This window comes from Sebastes fasciatus, chromosome 7, assembly GCF_043250625.1.
Source record: "Sebastes fasciatus isolate fSebFas1 chromosome 7, fSebFas1.pri, whole genome shotgun sequence".
In the NCBI taxonomy this organism is placed as follows: domain Eukaryota; kingdom Metazoa; phylum Chordata; class Actinopteri; order Perciformes; family Sebastidae; genus Sebastes; species Sebastes fasciatus.
In genome coordinates, this window is record NC_133801.1 from 27,557,928 (window position 1) to 27,574,902 (window position 16,975).

Sequence of the window (16,975 nt, forward strand, 5' to 3'; positions counted from 1 at the left end):
TCTCCATGTTTTTCTGTTATCCACCAGCTTTCTCTCATCCTGCTCCCTCTGCCTGTCTCACATCCACTCTCACACAGACACAGAGTGATGACTGTAATTGTGAAATCATATTGTCAGGCCATTTCTCTACCACTGCCCTCCCCCAGCTCCCTCAATCCATTTAGTTCACCATTTGATATGTTTGACATGATTTCTTTCTCTATTTTTATATATTTTTTTCTCTGTGACTGCTCAGATAGCAATCGGGAGAGGCTGCCTGCAAATGGCCAGGCTTATAGAAATGTGGGATGGATTTTGGTTTTCTTTGTTGTGTGTGTGAGTGAGGAGAGGCACAAGGGGGCAATGTGGGTATTCACACAGAGGCATGTTGGACGTGTTGCACTGGAATGGATAGGTACCAGCAACTTATTGTGAAGGGTGTTTCATCATGATAGTCCCAAAGATCCCAAAGTAGTCCTTCTAGATGTAATTCCAGAAGGCTTTGAGGAAAGTTTGTAAAAAAAAATCCTGCAAGTGGCCAGCATTAATACAATTTGGTGGTTGAAACCTAACCCTCTCTCATACGACATGTATATTTAATAAGTATTGGAACTGTATGACACTTCAGAAATGGCCCTGGGTCATCAGATTAAAGCCCAACTTTATTAGTTTCATTCTCCAGCAGCTTGTACTTCCCTGCACATCTCTCCAAAGAAGTCTCGCCCATTCAAATGTCTGTAAAGCATTTCTCTTTACCAAACCAGAACCTTCTGCAGCCTGAACACCCAGACTAACCATTTACTGAGCGTGTTGGTAAGGCTGTCTGCAAGGCCTGATTCAGGGCAAAATGCCTCTCGGGATGGTTTCAAATTCCTGGCTAATGATGTGCACCAACTACCAGCCACATTTACCTACCAAAATTAAAAGTTCTCAAATCATGTATCATGGTGAGTTCTTTAAACAATTTTTTTTCTCACACTGAGGGACATGGATGCTCTCTAAACACACCTGTTCTATCACACCATGATGGGACTGACTGGTCTTAGGTTATACTCTCAGCAGGAGACATTTCAACTTTCCTCTGCAGGCCCCTGAGACTTAATGTGGACCATTGTGTCTCTGTGGTGTCTATTATGCTTCTATTTGGGCTCCAACACATGAAAACCTGTAGAACTCCTCGGCTAATCTTTGGAGACAGATGTGTCATAGAAACCGTTTCTTCTCTCTCATCCACCAGGGCAAGTTTGACACCATGAAGAAACAGACTGACTCCATGGAGATGGAGGTGATGGAGGCTCGACTCATCAGGGCGTCTGAACTCAATGGAGAGATGGATGATGACGACACAGGTCAGACACTGATTGGATTTAGTTGTCAATGTAGAATTGTGAGAGAGTTCACAATACAAGACTGCACAAGCAAAGTCCAAAACGCTCTCGCTCTCTCTCTCTCTCTCTCTCTCTCTCTCTCTCTCTCTCTCTCTCTCTCTGTCTCTCTCTCTCTCTCTCTCTCGCTCTCTCTTGTGCACACACACGTGTAATGAAAAACAGTTGATTTCTGAATTGAGTGCATGCGATATGAACAAATCAATGGATATTTATAGGCTTATGTAACCAATTTTATAATTGAATCATTTCCATGGTGTTTTATTTATGCCACTTTTAATTATGGAAATAATGTTAATGGAGAAAAACAGTCATTTTATTATTGAGGCGGTCAGGATTTAATTGGGGATGGGTTAAGTTGGGGTAGATCATCATATCTGATCATATAGATATCTATTGTCTTGCTTGACTTATTGCAGGGACTCAACTTGACTTGCTTGATTCTCCCCACAGTAACTTGAGACTTGCACACATGTGACTTACTCCCACTTCTGGGACAAAATAACAGATATTTATGTTATTTTATAAAAACCCACACATAAAAAATGCTAATTATCACACTTCTGCTAAAGCTGGAAACCCACGCAGGTGTTTCACAGGACTGTGTGGGCGTGTACAGATCAAGCCTGAGTGACAGCTCTGTGAGTTTTGTTACATCTGTTGCGGTGGGACAACTTAAGCAGCTGTGTTACATATTACTCTGGAAACAGTCGTTCAGACAGAAAATAGAGCTACATAGACTGAGAATGACCCTGTTCATGTTGCAAAGTAAAACTACTGTGAGACACATATTTTGTAGCATTTTTCTTTTTTTTTTTTTATTCCTGCGCTTGTTTTGCTGCGGCCAACTCAGTGGTCTCATTGAAATGAATGAGGAGGCTGCGTTTTTTTGACACAGTACCGCGTCAGTCTTAACACAGCCTTACATACTAATTGTAACCATGTTTTGGTTATCTTAAGTATTAAGTATTAGTACACAAACTGTGTATGAACTGCATTGTACATGCACATGCTCCCACACAGACGTTAGACAATAGTAGTAATTCACCCTCAGACTGTGTTCCTCAGCGGTGTTGGAGGAACCGTAGGGGTGCTGTCCGATCAATGCTTTGACAAAAGCCGAGAAAAATCCGATGTGAAGAAGTACATTAGAAATCGATCAGTTACAAGTGAGGGAATAAAGCGAGCATTCAGTTCCAGGCGCCCTGCAGGGCAGGCTGCCAGCTCTCTTTGTGTCACATGCAGACTTTGTGAATGTAAAAATTGAATTGATGAAGTGTCTTCACGTTGCATTATGCCACACAAGAGCTTCGACTCAGGTGAACTGGCACTGCAGCACAATCATGAAGGTATTCTTCATGTCAGACTTGAAGTACATTCTGTATGTGTGGGTTGTGCCGTATGGAGATACCTCAAATAGTATAGGTCTTACTGAAATGTGGCTGAGAATAATGGAACTGACTTGTTCAGTATAAAGTTTCATGACTGCATCTTACACGGTTGGAAGACAGAAATATCAAAACCTGGCAAAGTACTCAAAACCTCATCTGTGGTAGTACCTGCTACAGTAGGTGTCTCCTTTACCACACTTTACCATGATGACACACACACACACAGGTGAAAACAATACCAGTGCCGCTGTCGCCGCCGGTAAATATAAACTGTATTAGTGTTAAAGAAGGAAAGTGAGAGCAGCAGACTGTTGAGCATGACTTGACTCTGTTGTTTTGATGGAATTAGTGCTGTGGAATGCTACTAGTGCTACTGAATTTATCAAAACAACAAGATAAACATGGAGGAAGTGTTTGCATGAACAGCAGATCAGGAAACAATGAGGTTTCTTTAATAAAATATGATCAAATATACTTATAAAAGAGGGGATGTTAGATATATTGTTTCTGTTATTTCTGTTTAACACTGGCAACTAAAATCACCCCCCAAAAAAACGTTTTCAAGATCATTGTTAATTTTGTTATTTCAATTCAACCTGACCTAACCACTCACCTCACAAACAGAGAAATCCAGATTTGTCACGTCTAGCAAATTGAAGCCTGACTTCAGGTATAAGTTTAAGATATCATGAGCCATAATCCTGGAGCACTCCCCTGCTCTCTTCCTTTGCATAGACTGAGCTGGCTTTTACTGTTTTAATTGAGACTTCCACAACATAGAACTGTCTTAATCCTTAACATGTCCTGGAAAGTCGGATATGGGAACCTGTAAATGCATTTTTTCATGCAAACGTCATGTACATTTGCTAAATTTAGTATGAAATTATCATCACCCCTTGCAAATGTATTTTGTGACACACAGCAGTTGGGAGATAGTTATTTATTTATTTATTTATTTATTTACTGAAATCCCCATTTTAAACTGATTCCTTATTGAAAAATACATGTTATTTGGGAGGTATGCAGCAAGTGTAAGCATATCCAGATGTTAAAACAAAAATTGGATGAAGCTGACTGTGAACATGCTGGTGTGACAGGAGGAGAGTGGAGGCTGAAGTATGAGCGAGCCATCAGGGAGATTGAATTCACCAAGAAGAGACTGCAGCAGGAGTCCGAGGACAAGCTGGAGGTGGAGCAGCAGACCAAACGGCAGCTGGAGAGGAGGGTGAGTGCACATTAAACCATTGTGTTGCATCTCTGATACATTGACTCTCTATGTATTGTAGAACTCATTGATATTCATTTGAAGTATGAAAGAGTTGAATGAAATAAAATTTCCCATACTTTTGTTGTCTGTGGTACGATACACGGCTCTACCCAAATTAGACACCTCTTGTCTCGCTTCTTAATTTATTACAACAATTCAAATATTTGCAATTATTTAAAATTTACGGCAAAAAAGAGATGTTCATACTGTAAGTACACGACTGAAGCCCGCATCAACTCCAGAGTCTCTGAAGGACAGTTCAAGTTTAAAGTCTCCATTATGTTACAGACCTTGTAAGGGTGGTAATGAGACTATTCAGATCATTTCTATCTTATGTAGTGATTAATGAGGATACATAGAAACCACGATGTTATAATGAAGACTTTCTATGGTTAAAGGTGCTTGTGCACATCCATCTGGGTATCTGGAGTGCCTACCAACCCACAAACTATGAAATAAGACGACCCAGTCAGTTTTCTTCCACACGACGAGAAGACGATGCCTCTTTTGGGAACAAACTCCTCACTTATTATTATTATTAGCACGTGCTGCCATGTTGATATTTTACCTGTGTCTGAAGAGAACTCTCGCGTTACTGTGAGCTATGGGAGCTCAGGGAAGCGGTGGCGGTTCCGTACCATAATTACCCAAGTTAAAGTGAAAATCGATTTTCATCATCCTAAACCATAAATTTAAATTGATAAAATCGATGGATAGCCCAACTGTAGCCTGAGTACGGCTTCACGGCTGCTGCCAGCATGGCTGTAGACTCTTCGTCCGGTTTAACGAATGATGTATGTGACTACACCAACATGCGATTAACTGCTCTCCACGCTGAATTGGTTAGCTGCGACGTGTGATACTGTAAATTAAATGATTACTTAAATCAAAGTTGTAAAGCTGTTGTAATGGTTAGCACTGCCGCCTTACAGCAACAGGGTCGCAGGTTCAGACCCAGCTTGGGTCCAATGACAGGTGCAGGTTAGGTTCATTGTTGACTCTAAATTACCCATAGGTGTGAATATGAACGTGAATGGTTGTCTGTCTCTGTGTGTTAGCCCTGTGATAGTCTAGCGACCTGTCCAGGGTGTACCCGGCCTTTGCCCGCCTATCTCCCCCGCGACCCCGAAAGGGATAAGCGGTTCCAGATAATGGATGGATGGAAGCTGTTGTAATGTGAAAGAAGTGTATAGATCATATTTCTGCCTGGTTGGTTCTCAAGGCGTTACACATTGCATGACGTTTATTTCCGTGCCAACAGGCTTTTCCCCCATGTTGCAAAGTGTTCTTTTCCACTTCTGATTTGTTGTCCGCGTGTGTTTGTGCAGATCAGCGACCTGCAGGCCGATAATGAGGAGTCCCAGCGAAACATCCAGCAGCTGAAGAAGAAATCCCAACGACTGACAGCTGAACTGCAGGACACCAAGCTTCACCTGGAGGGCCAACAGAGCCGCAACCACGACCTGGAGAAGAAGCAGAGGAAGTCAGTACACACACACACACACACACACACACACACACACACACACACACACACACACGCACACGCCCCCCCCGCATGTCTGAGCAGGTGTCTGTAGATAACACGTGACTTCACACAGTTATATTACCTTATTCTGCCGTGTTTCCGCAGACCGTGTAGGGTCCAGTGGTGTTGCTGTAGTAACAATAATAACTGTAAAGTGTGTTCCAGATTGTTTATAGCATCATGCTGTGCAGAGAGAACAGACAAGTCTCCAGCTCATTTGTACTGCTGCTAAACCGAGTGTGTTTGTGTGTGTGTGTGTGTCTTCTATCAAGGGACGTGCTCTGTAGCTGTATGTGTGTTGCTGAATATGCATGCTGTTGTTAAAACATGCAGGATCTTCTTTGTGACCAGCTCAGCACATTATATATCCATGAACTTTACTCTATGAATTTTGCTTCTGAAATGTCATCGGAGTAGCAGCAGTTACGCTCCGTAACGGTGTTAATCAGAGGAGTGTGTGTTGGCGTGCAGGTTTGACAGTGAGCTGAGTGGAGCCCAGGAGGAGGTGCAGAGGGAGAGGAGCCTGAGGGAGAAACTGGCCCGAGAGAAAGACATGCTGGCCGGAGATGCCTTCAGCCTCAAACAGCAGCTGGAGGTTTGTGTCTCAAATCACTGAACTGATATATGTTTTGTTTTTTTATTTGTATAATTACATACAGATTTGCTGTGGTGATGATGGGATTTTCCTCTCTGTGGTGTGAATTCATAGTTCATTTTCATGCCCGCGGTGACCACTGAATCAAAGTAGAAGTTACAATGTTATGTGGAGCGTAAAAATGACAAATAAAGGAATCTCTTGAAAATAAGGACTATCCTTAGGCTTACATAAGCATCAGGTAACAGCCTAAGGTGTAAAAGAGCTTTGAGATTAAAGCTGCAGTGGGTAGAAATGGAGCAAATATGATTACAATTTTTATTTTTAATAAAACGGTCACTATATCCTGACAGTAGTGCATGAGACAGGTAATCTGGAAAAAAATCATGTGCTTCGGCGTTCTCCGGTGCTCTTAACGGCATCTGCAAGATTTACACAGACCGGAGGAAGACAACCAACCAGATCCGAGCTGGAGCCTTGCCGTCTCTGAGCAGCTGTCAATCACTCGCGAACTCTGACCAAACGGTCAAACTAGGCAGCGCTGATCAAATATTAATTAATATTATGTTACTGTAATGCCTATTTCTCTCCTCAAATTTTGGATTTTTTTAAAGCCTGAAAACAGAGCCATGAGGAGGTGCAGAAGTCTAGTTTTCTCTCAGAACACTTGAATTACAATATGCTGAAAGGTTATTATGGACTTTTTGCTTAATGATGCCGAAAAATGTCTGCCTACTGAAGCTTTAAATGACTCTCCAGTCACTCTGTTCTGAAGCAACATTGATTCTTGCATCTTGGTGCGCATCACATAAGGTTACAGAACCAGTTAGAAAAGAAGTATGAAAAAAGAAAACCCAAGTCCTAACTCAAGGTGCACTAAACTTTCCTAGACCTGTGTCTGAAATCACTCTTTTGTTGACTCCTTCACTACTCCCTATATGACAAACACTCTCTTCAGTGAGCAGTAAATTCAGATTTGGACACTTCCCCTTAATCATCATCATTTTTGCATCATCACTGACAGCTTTAGTGTCTCACAGCATCCATTTTCACATCTGAAAACTGCAGCGCACTACATTGTGGGACGGCGAGTAGAAAGCATTACTCTTTTTGTTCTGATGGCACTGCAGAGTGGATACGGCTGTGGCTCAGAGGTAGAGCCGGTTGTCCACCAATCGGAAGGTCAGCGGTTCGATCACCGGCTACTTCAGTCCACATGTCGAAGTGTCCTTGAGCAAGATATTGAAGCCCAAACTGCTCCCGAAGGCTGTGCTGTCGGTGTGTGAATGAGTATTTAGATTGGATCCTGATGGGCAGGTTGACATCTTGCATGGCAGCCTCTGCCATCAGTGTATGAATGTGTGTGTGAATGGGTGAATACTGACATGTTGTGTAAAGCGCTTTGAGTGGTCGGAAGACTAGAAAGGTGCTGTATAAATGCAAGTCCATTTACCATTTATATATAGTGCAGTATATAGTAAATAGGGAGTGATTTGAACACCGTGATGGTCGTCATTGGCAGATGAAGTTTGTTGACATGCAAGCACAGTAGCTGTTAGGAGCTCTACTTTTCTCTACTTAGCTCCCATGTCAACAGGTTCATCACCAAGACAACTAAGCAAACGCCATCAGCTGATAAAGACTGTGCGCAAGACTGAAACTCTGAATCTCCAGAAACGGGTAGTAAGTAAGCCATGAGTTAGGATTGTTGTTTTCACACTAGTATTATTCAAGGTAAAAAAAAATGTTCAAACTTTCAGGAGATTACTGTATCGATTACCAACAAACTAACACCACAATAAATGTACAATAATATAAAATGAGGGAAAGCAGCAAATCCACACATTAGTAAAGATGGAACCAGATCATGTATGGGATTTGTGCTTAATAAACGACATACATGATTCATTATCAAAATATCCTAATATCATCCTCTGAATGCTCTAGGTCTCTAGTTTGTGGTTGTAAAGTTTCATGAGGCTGTGATTATACTAGAGGTCAAAACAGGTTATTTTATACAGTGAGGTCAAATTTTTTTTAAATGATCGTGGCGCTCTGTAGTTCTTCCTTGCCTCGAGCGACGTCACTGTCACATCCCTGGATGCAGAAGAACAACAGATTTTGCAGCTGCGCTCCAGAGACACGGACAACATCTGCAAGAACTGCAGGCATTTTTCGCACTACAGTATATCCCTAACTCAGATAGATAGAGATAAGGTTGAAAAACAGCAAATTGTCTCCTTTAAACTCATGCAGTTTGTACTCTGAACTAAATTAATCTTTATTGAAGACACTAGTACAAAGCTGGGCCACATTAGGATGAAATCATTTACAGTATCTATTAGGGAGCTATCAGAGATCAGTCAGTCCATCTGTGATAAAGATGAGCACTTGATATGTGACTTTTCAAAGAAAAATGAGACGGTGCTCAAAATTCAGGTGCTTTTTTCCAAAGAATTGTCTATCTATCTATCAGAAGGAGCAATCCTGAACAAGACTTGGTCAAAACCAAGTATATGGCTGGACCGTGTACGGTCAGTGGTCATGTCTATAATGTTAAATCCAACGGTACATGTCCACCAGGTCCGGCGAGGACACTAGGGGACGTGCTGCTCCACTCACCTGGCCCCTTCAAGCAGTGACGTACCCTCTCGTTGGATGCACCTGATTGGTCCCTGGTTCTCTGCTCGCCGTTTAAAACAGGAAACAACATGGCCGGCCTGCTTGTAAACTTTCTGTTATTGAATGCCACTGTCAAAACTGTTTTCATTTTAGAACTAGATCGAGGTTGTAGCTGTGTTTGCAGTGATGGACTTTTAATTTTCACTTAATTTGTAGCCTATGTGTTTTTGACCCCCTTGTGTTTATTACTCATATTAAGTGAACTATTTAAATCCAACATGTCCACTGATCATCTGCATTCCTTGTGGAATATTGTACATAACATTCCCTTGTAATTTAACACTTTTTATTTGGTCTATGGAAACTTGTGGATCTTGATTACATCTGCAGGTTTGCACTGCACCTATCCATGCAACACGAGTTTGTAATTATGAAGCCAAGTTTTGGAAATAATGTTTCTGTGTGTGCGTACACCGTGTAGCTACCTGCTGAGCTGAGTAAATAATTGCTCAGCCTTCCCTCATCACTTGTATGTGTGTCTGTTCCTGTTCCATTTTTCACACTGTGACTCCTCGACCGTCCCCTCCTCTCTGTTCTAACTGCATCCTTCTGTCCTACAGGACAAGGACCTGGAGGTGTGTGCGCTCAACCTGAAGCTGGAGCAGCTGGATGCCGAGCTGCAGGACCTCAACTCCCAGGAAACCAAGGATGAGGCCTCTCTGGCCAAGGTCTTTCTTTCTTTATCTTTTATGATTCCCTTTGTGTGTTATTGTATTTATTGCTGCGTTTTGCTATAAAGCTCTTTGTGCTGAAACTATGTACAGAACTTGCAGTACGCTATCTTTCAAGGCTGTAGCAGCTCTATTAGCAGTACAGTCAGTCAGTCTTATTTATCAGGTGAATGGGCTCTATTTTATTAAATGTATATTATATCCTATTTTTACTTTTTTTTGTACTATATTTTATTATTCAGGTGAGGAAGCAGCTTCGCGACATGGAGGCCAAGCTGAAGGACCAGGAGGAGGAGCTGGACGAGCAGGCTGGCACCATCCAGATGTTGGAGCAGGTACAGACAAAGCACAGCAAAATATTCAGCCCAATTTTAATGCTGCGTTTGTTAATCTTTGACAAACGCAGAAGAACACACAAATATACTGACAGCCAACAAGTAGGCTAACAAGTAAGAAAGCAGTTGCCAAGCAGAGCATTAGAGTCTCTGTGTGTTTCTACCTGATGAATGTAAGCTCAATATCCTCTGTCTTTTAGCTCTGTTTTGGTCTCCACCATCTCCTGAGGGAAATATCTGTCTCTTTAGCTGCTAAATGCTCCACTATGTTCACCACTTGTCTCTAACTGGGTCTGTCTGCTGTTTGCTGCTGAGCAGGTAGTGAACTGTGGTTTTATCAAAATGTGTTTGTTAAAAACCGTCGCAGTGAGACTGAGCCGTGTAGTAAATGTGCTGTAAAAGCCAGAAGAGGCTAAAAAGCTCTGTAGAACTGAAGGGAAGTGCAGAGTCTGAGATAATTCTCCGTGGGTTCGTCCACTACGAGCAACAATTTTCACTTTACACCTCATTTCATTCAACGGTATTAATTATTGCAGCTTTAAAGGAATAGCTTTCCCCAAAAAGATGATTTGCTGATTATTAACACCGTCCACATAACTCCCTATGACCTCTATTTGATACCAAGCTGACACACAGACAGTGCAGTGTTATCTCAGAGTAACACACAAACACTAACAGAAATGCCCTGTTAGTGCTGGGAATTCAACTATTACACCACTGTGCATGGTGTGATGAGAGTGTGTTATGAATATTTTACTTGTACTTGTTTACTTCAGTTCAAGTTTGTTTAAAGTGTTACAGCCCTTGCCAGCCCTTTCCAAATGAAATGAAAACAAAATACAGCCCTGTATTTGGAGAAGTGGTAACTAAGAGAAGGCATAGACCCTGTTGGTAAAATAAAATGATAATTAAATGTAGGATTGTCTCTTTTACAAATCATATACCCTAGACTAATGATATACTAATACCATAACCTCAGATAGTAGGAAGATGTATGGCTGCTATAGGTTTAGGCTGTTTTAGAATATGATAAAGTCAGATACTACTACTTACTGATAATAGTTATGAAGACACATATCTGACTGATAGAGGCAAAATTACGCTTTTAAGGAAATATTTTTGTACATGTCAGATTCAAGCTGGAAAATATGGTTGGAATTTGTATCATAACATTAATAACATTTTCCCTGATAACTAAATATATCATGATTTTGCCAAATTACATATAAATTGATCAAATGTATTCACAAACTCAGGATGTACTGTTAAAACATCTGTAAAACAAAAACAAGTCATTTTGTTTTTCAGTACAGTTTACTTGCAAAATTTCTATCAACAAAAGTTTATAAAAAAGGAACTGATAAATGATAATAATGATTTATTTACCCAGCTCTATTTTGTATATATGATCATAGTGTGAATTATGCAGCACAGGCTTGGATAAAAGCTCCAGGGATCAGGACATTTTTGCCTGTCCAACAAACATGCAGCAGTTAGTCATATGGGTTTGGGACTAGCCGGTTGTCTAGCCACCAGAGTCTGACATGAGTTGTGAAGTTATCCATAATGATCATACAGTATATTTTAGTATGTTTTTATGTCTCCGCGCCGGTGATTGACGTGTCCAGACTAGAGGCATTATGTTTTCTGGTTGTCCGTCCGTCTGGTCCATTCTCGTGAACGAATCTCAGGAACGTCTCAAAGGAATTTCTTCAGATTTAGCAGAAACGTCCATTTGGACTTAAGGATGAACCAATTCGAATTTGGTGGTCAAATGTCAAAGGTCAAGGGTCACTGTGACCTGACAAAACATGCTTTTGACCATAACTCATCAATTCCTACTGTATGCTAACTATGAGAATTTCACACAAATGTCTAACAGGATAAAATGATGAAGTGATGACATTTTGGACAGACATGGATGTAAAAGGCAGCTTGACTGGTTGGCGGAGGCGTACAACCAGTAATTCTAGTAGTTTTGGTGTATAAAAACCAGTACTCAACTCCAGCAGCAGACCGAGCTGTAGCGATGCTCCCAGTCAGAAAGCAAATGTTCTCTCAGCCTGCAGTAACTCCCTGTAGTTCTTCCACTGTGAGAAGATGTCAGAGTTTATAAGCAATACAGAGAACCGCAGAAAATGCTGTGGACATATGCACGCCTATGAATAATATATGGAGATAAGGTTGAAAATCAGCAAAGGGTTCCTTTAAGCTTGGGGAGAGCAGCATGTACAATGTCTGTGTTTGTGTTTCAGGCCAAGCTCCGTCTGGAGATGGAGATGGAGCGCTTGCGTCAAACTCATTCCAAGGAGATCGAGAGCAAAGACGACGAGGTGGAGGAGATCAGACAGTCCTGCAGCAAGAAGGTGAGGAGGTTCATTTCATGCACATGCACACATCTTACTACTTAAAAATGCAGGCACTTTAGCTCTTTGTTCTACGGTTGTGATTTAATGTGAGGGAGAGACTGGTGTCACATTTGTGATGTTGGGAGCAGAAAGGTAAAGACTAGCCACAGAGAGAGAGAGAGAAACGGTAAGAGAGCGGAGACAAAAGTCAAATAAGACAATGAAAACACTTTGGTGACAACAGCTTAAAAATACTGCAATAAATGAAATGCTGAATATAAAGTCACTTTACAGGAGCTTCTCTGATCAGCACCACCACTTTAACCCTGCTGCCTCTGTCTGACGCTGTCTGCTTGAATTTGTATTTTCCTGAATTTTGATCGCTTAGTAGTCTTAGTACACACACATACACATACACATACAACACAAACAGTTGTATGCAGCTGCATTTAATTACATTTGTTAGATAAAGATCCATCATGTAAATTACTTGACTCTTTCTTGAGTCACATATATGTCATTAAAATGGCTCCCATTAGTGGCTTAACTGCCACGTGATCAGTAGGGGTGGGAAAGAAATCGATTCACTTATGTATAGCGTTTTTTTTTTTCTTATAATCAAAACATTTTTTAATGCCAGAATCTATATTTTGCTTCATCTGAGTCTATGCGGAAGTAGAAGGAAGTTACTGCTTTTATTGTCTGAGTAACGTGGCGTCATATCCGTTCCGTATTTGTTAAAAACCAAAACAAATCGCAGCCGGCCGCAGCGAGCCAAAACCAGAAAGTAGAAAACGGCGGAGGGTCCACGGGGGGTACGACCTCCACCCTCACATGTTAAATCCAACGTGGTAAACACTACACATACAGTAAGGTATGGAAACACTTTGGGTTTCACACATTGCAGGAAAAGCAGAGCTAGACATGGCTATTAACAGCCGTCATTCTCATCTCCGTGGTCAAATCAGCCGATGCTACAAGTGTAACACATCCATATACTGACGTAATAATATAATAAATGCATTAAAACGACCCCAATGGAGTGGACCATGGATGTATAAAGAGAACGGAGCTGACTGGAGAGCTATAGCGATGGACTATATTTGACTTCAGGACATCTCTGACTACATACATGCTGAAAATCAAACATTTGTTACTTTATCAGTTTAGATATTTTCCAAAGTAAAAGTCCCTAGAAGTGTATGATTCAACTTTTCCCCATGGTCTAGTGTTAAAAAAGTTAACAGAAATCACAATAATATCGATTACTATTTGCTTTGCCAGTGCTGACTGCCCTATCACTGCACTCCACCAGTCGAGCCCTCATTAGCTCACGCATAATTAGCTGTCACGCATAATTAGCTGTCTCTACACTGTGTCTTCCAGTGACATTTACATAGTGTGATGTAGTATTTGATGATGGATTATGCTGAGGAAACAGCCCAGTAGTATTGCCTTTGAAAATTTGGCATTGCATGACTCAGCTCAACACAGCTCATTTGTATTCAGCCAAAGTATATGAACTTACCAGCTACCGTAGACTCGACAGTGTAAGAACTTATCTATTTTTACAGCCAGTGTGATAATAAAATATTGGTTTACTATTCAGAAAGTAGGATCAATGTGTAGTTCTCCTCCTACTATCTGTCCAGCTTAACTGAAGCATCTCCACTAATGACACGTCCATCAGCCTCAGCTATTTATATAGTATATAGTTGTGAAAGGTCAGCAGCCACGTTTGCACTACTTCATGTACTCCTGTGTGATCAGACAGAACTATAAACTTACTCACTGCTGTGTTTTTGTGTGTGACCAGCTGAAGCAAATGGAAGTCCAGCTTGAAGAAGAGTACGATGAGAAGCAGAAGGTGCTGAAAGAGAAGAGAGAGCTGGAGTCAAAGCTTATGTCAGCACACGACCAGGTAACTATACACTGTGATGTGATGTGAAGGGATGGATCCCAGTCCCGTTGGAGCTGGAACAGGATCTTAGGTAGCGCATGTGAAAAGCCACCTCGGTGTGATTTCCTGCAGTATCCCTCTATGGTGAAGTCAGTCACTCCGGATGAAAAGTTTCCACTTTAAGAATACATTTCTGTGAAATATTCAATCAAGAGACATTCATCTTCCAACAGGACTTTATATTTCTCCTGTGTATTCACAGCACGTCAAATGGCTGGATAGTAACGGAATGATAGTAATGTTATTTGTTCTAAAGCTATATAGAGCTCTACTGCTGCCGAGGTGTGTGGGCGGAGATGTGGGCGTTTTTATATGATTGAAGTGAGTCATTTATACTGACTGAATCAAATATATATCTGACTTTTGCCGACTGCAATTAGAGAGCCATCGGCATCAATAAAGTTCAGTCTGATGTTCAACCCTCTGACACAGAGGAAGAGCCAAACCAGTCGAATAAATGCATATAAAACAACTGTGATCACAGCCTACAGAATAATATTCAATGTGTGCACTTCCCCAGTGGAGTTTCTTGTACTGACATACCCCAACATGAAGGTAATTTTAATTCCCAAGACTTCGATAGAATTTCTTTCCTGTATTTTTAAATGTAAAATCTGATCAGAAAAGGTCACCCCTGTCCTAAAATCTTTTCCAGAGCTGCAACGATTTATCCATTAGTCATTCATTTTCGTCTACTATGCCAGAAATTCAATGTTTGACCTTGGGTCAAGATTATTTTGTCAAATATTAACTTTTTCTACCCCGAAAGCCGTGAACCTGAAGATTAATTTGAGATGCAGCTCAGCACTGTGTCATAAATAAGAATTCTGTATTCTCATAGCTGTCTCCTCAGTGAACAGCCTGTACGTTAATTTACAAATTTTGGTAACACTATTTTGCTAAGAAGTTAAAGTCAATTGTTCGTTCCATTGCAACATCAGCGCCCGGCAGCAGAGCTACGCTTCCGCCATTTTGGACTGAAAGCGACTACCGGACGCCAGTAAAACGTCCGCCGTTACACTCTCCACGAGCACCGCACTGTTGTTGTTTGCTATCGTCACGCGAAAAACTACGTGCAGTCAGTTCTTCTTCGCTGCTCTAAAACAGTAGTAGCCAATTGGCAGCTATGATACATCCAGGACGGCAGCACAGTGAAGGCTGCTGTTTTATTTCCAGTTAAACAAGTTGATTTTTTTCTGAGTTAATAAATGATGGTATCGGATTGGTGCATACACTGGCGTACTCACCGATACCCGATACCGAATTTTGGGCAGTATCGGACACATTTCCGATACTGGTATCGATATCGGAAATGTGTCCGATACTGTGAAAGTGTATAAGGGCTTAGAACATTATGTGATGGCCGTTCCCATACCATGCAAGCATGACATGGTTGGTACCAATGGATTCCTTTGGTTTTTCTAGTTTCATATGATACCAGTGCCTTCACTCTAGCAGGCTCTTTTAATTATGATTGGTTGACAGAAACACAACGTAGAGGTTTTCCATCTATATTATATTTCCATCTATAAGCCATACATGTGTGTGTAAATTTAACTCAAATGTGTGAGGTATAAAGTGTAAGGATCGGGCCTTTTAAATGGTCGAATGGATTGAGTGCATGGCCAATCCCTGGTCAGTCGAGTCACCAAACCTTTATCTGTGCTGTACCTGTTTCCCAGGTGAGAACTGGTGACGTGGAGGTTGAAAAGCGTTTGAGGAAGGACCTGAAGAGAACCAAGGCTCTGCTGGCTGATGCCCAGATCATGTTGGACCACATCAAAAACAACGCACCCAGCAAGAGGGAGATTGCTCAGCTCAAAAACCAGGTACGGAAACCGAAATCATAAACGTACAGGCTTAACTCGTACGGGCTGATTGCTGCTTAGTTTGTGTTGTTTCATTCAACGATAATGATGCGTCATGTTTAAGATACTGTAGATGTCCGTCCTGTCTGTCCTCCAAATCAGCAGCTATCGGTGCATCCTCTGCACAGAGTGTTTGTTTTTATCTCCACAGGTTGATAGTGGGTTACTTGCTGCTCTGTGCGCACCAGAGGAGATTCAGTTTCAACAAAATAAGAAAACACTGGATTTACAGGGGAAAAGCTGCCAGGCAGCAAAAGAAAAACCCAGTGTAAATTCTGCATTAATGCACCTATAGATGTACAGATAACGTATGCAACCTCACTCTCAGTGCCACGTCCATTTTTTCCACAAAGCCTATTATTTAGCTGGACTATTTAAAGTGAAGAAATAAGCAACTTTTTCCCACATAGTCAAGTCAGCACACTGACACACCGACAGCTGTTGTTGCCTGTTGGGCTGCAGTTTTCCGTGTTATGATTTGAGCATATTTTTTTTATGTTAAATGCAGTACCTGTGAGGGTTTTTGGCAGTGTAACCATGGATGTACACACAACTGTCACTTTGATACTGAAGGAAACTTAAAAACATGATGATCCTGAGGTTTTGGGTTCGAGAGTTGTAAAGGGCATCTTTATTCTTTGATTTCTAAGTGGATTTAGTGATATTTATTTGGGCCCAGAATCAATTGATAGTATGGTAAAGTGACTGTACATGATTTATTAACTTAAAAAAAAAAAACATTTTGTTGCTGAACTGATACATTTTCTTCCATTTCTGTGTCCGTTCCAGCTGGAGGAGTCTGAGTTCACCTCTGCAGCTGCAGTTAAAGCTCGTAAGTCCATGGAGGTGGAGATTGAAGATCTGCACGTTCAGATGGAGGACATCTCCAAAACAAAACAGTCGGTGAGTACAGCTCTCTGGATCCTCCTCTTGGCCTTTAAAAGCAGTTTCCTGCAGTGACACAAC

General features: G+C 41.3%; 1 protein-coding gene across 19 annotated transcripts in view; it reads left to right on the forward strand.

Annotated features, from left to right (window-relative positions):
• The window catches only part of myo18ab (myosin XVIIIA b), a 140,700-nt gene that overhangs the window by 93,144 nt on the left and 30,581 nt on the right, over positions 1-16,975 (forward strand). For all 19 annotated transcript variants that reach the window (XM_074640050.1, XM_074640051.1, XM_074640062.1 and 16 more), the window contains 10 exons: positions 1,217-1,328; positions 3,853-3,980; positions 5,351-5,505; positions 6,022-6,145; positions 9,388-9,495; positions 9,741-9,833; positions 12,089-12,199; positions 13,998-14,102; positions 15,824-15,970; positions 16,799-16,912. In XM_074640050.1, coding sequence (XP_074496151.1) covers positions 1,217-1,328; positions 3,853-3,980; positions 5,351-5,505; positions 6,022-6,145; positions 9,388-9,495; positions 9,741-9,833; positions 12,089-12,199; positions 13,998-14,102; positions 15,824-15,970; positions 16,799-16,912 — 1,197 coding nt within the window. The remainder of the gene's footprint in view (positions 1-1,216; positions 1,329-3,852; positions 3,981-5,350; positions 5,506-6,021; positions 6,146-9,387; positions 9,496-9,740; positions 9,834-12,088; positions 12,200-13,997; positions 14,103-15,823; positions 15,971-16,798; positions 16,913-16,975) is intronic.